The following is a 6,000-nucleotide window of genomic DNA, read 5'->3' on the forward strand; positions in this document are numbered from 1 at the left end:
TGTGGGATGTGAAAAAATACATGTGCTTCTTTCTTGGTTTGAGTGCATTAAAAATATGCATAAAAAGGTATTAATTTTAAATAATTATTAGCAAAGTGAAAAAGAGGTATGTATTTAGAGGTACCTACAACATGACTTTTTTAATAGCATTTCCAGTGGCAAGCTGAAAGAAGCTTACACTGATGTAAACTTAATAAACCTGTGTAGGTTTTCAGGATTGTATACTTTTGCTACTTACAGAAGGGAATTCATTGTCTATGTTTTAGTGGCATATATGACTTTCCTTGAACTGAAATTGATTTTTGTATTACCTACTACTCATGCTGTCCTTCATAACAAAAATTGTTCCATTCATTTGGTTTAAGTACGTAGTAGCTTGATCTTTAAGTATATGCAAATAATTCTTCATGTTCTGTTGATCTTTTTTGTTATGAAAGGATATTTTTATATATGTATTCAGTAGCTTGGATTTTCAGTGTGTATTGTTGTCTTTTTGTTTCAGAATCCAAACCCTGAGAAGGAAAACCCACCTTGTAATGCTCAAGAATTAGAAGAATGTGATGCTTTTCTTGAAGATAGTGCAAGCTTGTGCAGATTTGATGGTGATACCTTGAAAATCACTCATGTAGTAAGTGCTGCAAATTATTACAGAAATACTTTAAAACATTTTTTAATGATAAGCAAGTTGAATTCTGTTATTGGAACAAAACCTGTGAAACTCTTGAAACCGCAGTTTCCTTCCATAATGTAAAATCAAAGTAGCAACAGAAATTATGAAGCAATGTGTTCTTCACTGTCATTTTAATGGAAAAACAAGGCTGTCTTTATTCTGGTTTAAAAATATATTTACTTTCACAAGTGAACCATTCGAAAAAGCAAAGTTATGTCAGAATAATTAAAAGGAAGGGGTCATTTTCAGTGGCATAAAATAGTTATAGATTACTTAGCTTATATTTTTTTCAATAACTTTGCAGCTAGCCTGATAGAAAGTTGACCCTTTTCACTACGGAGGTAGAGTACAGATCATTTTGCAATACTTCTTTGTCAATCACTGGAAATAACAGATTGTAGGAAAAATGTTTCAATATGAGGCTTAATCTGGGTTGTAAGCAAGTTATGACTTGATCATCTGGTCCATTGGCTAAATCAGGAAATAGTGCTATGAAATCATCACAGGTTAAGTTGTCATCTTGAGGTTGTTGGGGGATTTTTTCAAGATGTCTCTACTAAGCTTGTAATGAACATTGGTGTTACAGCTCATCACTACTTTGTGTCACACAAAGTGTAGGATAATGTCTTGTCCAGAAAATATGTTAGTTAAGGGATGAGATTTTGAATTGGCTCAGAATTTCCTGTTTTCTCTGAAAAGCTCTGGAAGAAGTCTGACGTTGGTGTCTTACAGATCTTGGTTTGTTCTTTTCCTTAAAAACTATAAATATGTATTTTTTTCTTTTGGCAGTATGGATAAATATGTATATTTCCCTGTGTGTGTGTGTATGTATATATACGTGTATATATGCCTGCACATGAATCTGTGCTGCTTGAGAAATAAAGTTTAATTTTAAAGGCTAGCATGCTCTGCTAAGTAAGTCGTGTGTTTTGTGGATACAGTGTGATAGGTAACATATAAAATAAAATCTGTAATTGGTAGGAGGACATTTTAAAGCAACTCTCTTCAAATGGATTTTATCTGTCCAGTGATGCAGAGTAAGAAGACAAAAGGCAGCAAGCAGAAGTAGGAACAAGAGGTTCAAACTGGATAGAAGGAAAAGCTTTTACACTATAATTGTAGGATGGATCGGGTTGTCTCGTAAGATTGTGCAGCCTCTATCCTTGAGGTTTTCAAGACCAGTCTGAATAAAGTTCTGAGTAACTTAGCTTAAACTACTGCATTTCTTTCCCTGGTGGCACTGCTGAAAACCAGGCATGATTACTTTGAATATTTTCCTAACAGTAGAAGTCAAGATCCTCTATCCTAGGAAGCCATTTCTGCACAGAACACATTCTCATTTGTTTATGTAGTGGACATAATGTTTCCCTAAATAATATCCCAAGAAACTTAATTGTGTCTGCTTGAAATATATTAGCTACCTGTAGTGTATTGAGCTGTTGATCAGTGGGATGCACATAATGTATTCAAACATTTTGTCAAGTAGCAGACATGAAGCTGCTGATCATCTTACTTGGGCAGTATGTGGGAAAGAATCTGCTGTTTATCCTTTTAGTCAGTGTTTTGTGTTTCTTTGTTTTGTTTCAGATTAATCTTGGAAGCAACCAGTATCTTTTCTCAGTTGTTGCGGATCCTAAAGAAATGCCATGCTTCTGCCTGAGGCATGATGTTGATGCTCTTCTCTGGCAGCCCCACTCTGACCAACCAGAGAACATGTGGGAGCACATTGCAACTTTTAATGCTTTAGGTAGGAAGTAAACCTCTGTGTCACACTCCTGTATCTGAAACTTTTCTGCCTCAGTACTCCTAGTATGGCATCTGTTGATATTTCACTTACATTTGAATGAAGGGTAATATAATTCTGTTGATAGTAGCATAGTAACTTAATTTTAAAATACTAGAACATAAGAAATAAAATGTTTATGCCTTGGGAGGAAAATAAGCCTTTTCAGACCATATACAGGATGCAAGCATGGTACTGCAAAGTAAAAAAAAAAAAAAAAAGTCATTGTGACAGGAAAGATCAGTCAAGAGTATAACTGTACTAGCTGTGGCTCAAGAAGCCCCTAGCATCTTCTGAAATTACAGACTGCCAGAAAAGCAGAAAATGTGATTGTGAAGAATTACTGATGTATTCTTGCACTCAGGACTAAGAATTTGTTTTCACCCACTGTTAGAGGCAGAATCCTAAAGGTCAGAAGCAGAAAGTACTTTGCAAAATACAGATGCAAAAGTAGGAATTGATCAAATAGAATGCTCCATGTAGACCAGTATTGTACCTATTGAGTAAGAAACAGATAAATCAGTTTTCATGAAAATTAATCTGATCCAGAATTTACTTCTGCTGTGGCATTTACAGTCTTCATGTTCTCTAAGTGTTCCCTATACCTATCCCTTCAATAATGCAATGAGTGTGACAATTTATTCCTTCCCTTCCCTAGATACATTTGTTTGACCACACCACACTCAGTCTGGGTCCAAAATGAAAGGGAAGTTACTGGCTGTTTTATAGAGCTCACAGAGGTTGCCATAACACATAATTGATTTTAACTGTTTATTTTAACTTAAGATCAAATTAAACTGTAAGCACCTTAACAAATCCTCTAATGACAGAGTAATTTCACAATTTGTTCTTTGTTTACTCATTTCAGGTTTCATTATGGTGGGGGAAAAAAGCGATCACAAGGATTAAGATTTTTTTTTTTTTTTCCAGCTACTATTAGTTTCAGGTTTCTGGGCTGACTCCATCTTACTGTTTTAAGAATGTGTTTCTACTGTTTTGAAAATGACAGGAAGGAAATTATGGTATCTTCGAGCTTTTTGTAACTAAGGTGGCAAAAAACAACATTGCCCTCTACCTTTTTCTCCTTATTGTATTATCATTTTACAGTATTATATAGAAGTTTACACTTCTGTACTAATCTAGTTCACCTTTTAAGTGCCAGAGGTGATGTAGGTCATCAGCTTGTTTCTTTGCAGCCAATTTCAGAAGTAGTTTGAAAGAGCTATTAGTAAAAATTAGTATTTTCTAGCTTAGAAGGTGAGTGCTAGTTTTTGAAAACCTACCATAATCACTATATTGACCAAAGCAATGGTAGTAGCCCTTTTTCCTCCTCCTTCTGCTTGAACCTTTGGAATTAGCTTTAACAAGCTATACAAAGATGATGAGTGAAAAATTAATATTTTAAGTATTATTAATGAACATAAATCGAGAGCTTACCATTTTTTTTTCTGGCAAATTCCATTTAAATACAAGTCCCCTGGCTCAGAAGCTTCTTTTACCTGCAATCCTACCTTAAATCCTGCTCTTACTGTTATTGCCAGTGTTTAAATGTATGAGTTAAATTAACGAACCTTACACTTGGAAAGTTTTTCTGGCTGTCCTAATATTTCCCACTACAGCAATCATGTCAATTGATAGTCTAGCTATATATTTACTAGTTGTTTTGTGGTGAAAACTGTCAAGCTGGCTTTGAACAGAGATGGTGTTTTGAGGACAGTAGCAAGCATTTGTAAATTTAGAAGTCAGATTAACATTAAAGAAAACAAACAACCCAACCACAAAACAAGCAAAAAAACCCCAAACCAAACAACAACAAAAGAACAACCATAATAACCTCAAGACATGAAATGCATGTTGAAGTGTGATGGTCCTGTTGTGGGTTAGCCCAGGTGGACACCTAAGCACCACAGAGCTGCTTGCTCTTCCTATTCCCCTCTCTACCCACAGTGGGACACAAGAGAGAGCAGGAAGTGCAAAAGCAAGAAACTCTTGGGTTGAGCTCTTTGGGTCAGCTGTCCTGGTTGTGTTCCCTCCCAACTTCTTATGCATCCCCAGACTACTGGGGGGCAGGCAGAGCTTCAAAAACAGCAATGGTGACAATGCGCAGGCACTGCTCAGCAACAGCCAAAAAATCCTGTTGGATCAAAATTGGGTTTTAGTCACAAATTCAAAACACAGTATCTTGAGGTCTGCTGTGAAGAAAGTTAGCCGCATCCCAGCCAGCTCCAGTACAAGTACTTTCACCTTTACCTTCTGATAGTAAGTGAAGAGGGAGAGCCAAAAAAAAGTAAGCTTTGGCATGCGTGCTGTTCTCAGAGATGCTGTCTTTCAGTGATAACCATTGCCATGCATTGTTCAATGGAAGTTAAGCAGATAACCTTTCAGGAAGAATATCTTACTTGATCTAAAGTGATCAGGTAGACCGCTTTACAAAGACTGTGTCTCAAGTCCCTTTATGAAAGTGTGAAAGGAAATTGGTCTGAAATACATCTGTTTACTAATTGAGTTCTGTAATGGCAGAGGCAAGGAAAGATTTTCTTCTTAGTGAACGTTAACAAAGGTGACTGTGTTGAAAAGCACGCAGTTCTAAGTTGAAGGAAGTTCCAAGTGCCTGTTCAAGATTAGGTAGGCTCAGGAATCTTAAACTGTAAATGTAATTATAAACTGGGAGATGAGGGGAGAGAAGAGGGTTATTCTGCTTAGGCTAGTAATATTGGGTCACGTTGTGTATCCATGATTTATGATTCTGCTGAGAAAATCGAAGACCTTGTGAGGCAGAGAGAAACTAGATGTGGGAGCAGTATCTAGCTGTACACACACATGCATTAGAAACACCTGTTGGGAAGATGTATTGGTATTAAATTGGCCACTGCAGACCTCCAAAACCTATTGGCTTATTAAATAACAACATAGTTCTCTCTCCTTTTTTTGTTTCTAACTGCATGATTATTTTTTAAGCTAAGCTTGATTTTGTCTTAGCCAGTTAAAATGCTGGTGAAACTAATATATTACTGAGCTTTTCTACTTCTTTTTGGGCTATGCAGGTTACGTCCAAGCATCAAAGCAAGACAAGAAGTTCATGGCTTGTGCTCCAGATTATTCCTACGCTGCTCTCTGTGAGTGCTTACGACGAGTTTTCATCTATCGCCAGCCAACTCCTCTGGCCACAGTTCTGTACAACAGGAAGGAAGGAAGACAAGTTGGACAGGTTGCTAAGCAGCTAGTAACAACCCTGGAAGCTAATGATCCTATCTTAGGCTTTCAAGCTACAAGTGAGAGATTATTTGTTCTCACAACAAAAACCTTGTTTTTAATAAAGGTGAACTCTGGAAAATAATTATTCAGTGTATTCTGCTTCAGTTTATGTTAACGATTTGTTAAAGAGCTGGCAAGGTAAATGCTCTGAGAAGTTCAGAACTATCTGCTGAAGCTTAAAAAGGGGTATTTTACAGGGGAATCAAAATTTTTCATTAAAATTTATCTGTAAAATAGAAAGTTTTTCAACTTGGCTGTCTCTGAAGTAAGCTTTTTCAGATCTATGGGAAGA

At 36.4% G+C, this 6,000-nt stretch overlaps 1 protein-coding gene across 5 annotated transcripts in view; it reads left to right on the forward strand.

The window, feature by feature from the left end:
- NUDCD1 (NudC domain containing 1) overlaps window positions 1-5,799 on the forward strand; it is a 34,866-nt gene extending 29,067 nt beyond the window's left edge. For all 5 annotated transcript variants that reach the window (XM_061447859.1, XM_061447860.1, XM_061447863.1 and 2 more), the window contains 3 exons: window positions 503-628; window positions 2,258-2,417; window positions 5,498-5,799. In XM_061447859.1, the coding sequence (XP_061303843.1) occupies window positions 503-628; window positions 2,258-2,417; window positions 5,498-5,790 (579 nt within the window). In that variant the 3' untranslated portion in view covers window positions 5,791-5,799. The remainder of the gene's footprint in view (window positions 1-502; window positions 629-2,257; window positions 2,418-5,497) is intronic.
- The last annotated feature ends 201 nt before the right edge of the window (window positions 5,800-6,000 follow it).

The sequence above is a fragment of the Pezoporus flaviventris genome, unplaced genomic scaffold (genome assembly GCF_033815535.1).
Source record: "Pezoporus flaviventris isolate CSIRO_AGI_PZ_B2104156 unplaced genomic scaffold, CSIRO_AGI_Pfla_v1 ptg000007l, whole genome shotgun sequence".
NCBI classification, from domain to species: domain Eukaryota; kingdom Metazoa; phylum Chordata; class Aves; order Psittaciformes; family Psittacidae; genus Pezoporus; species Pezoporus flaviventris.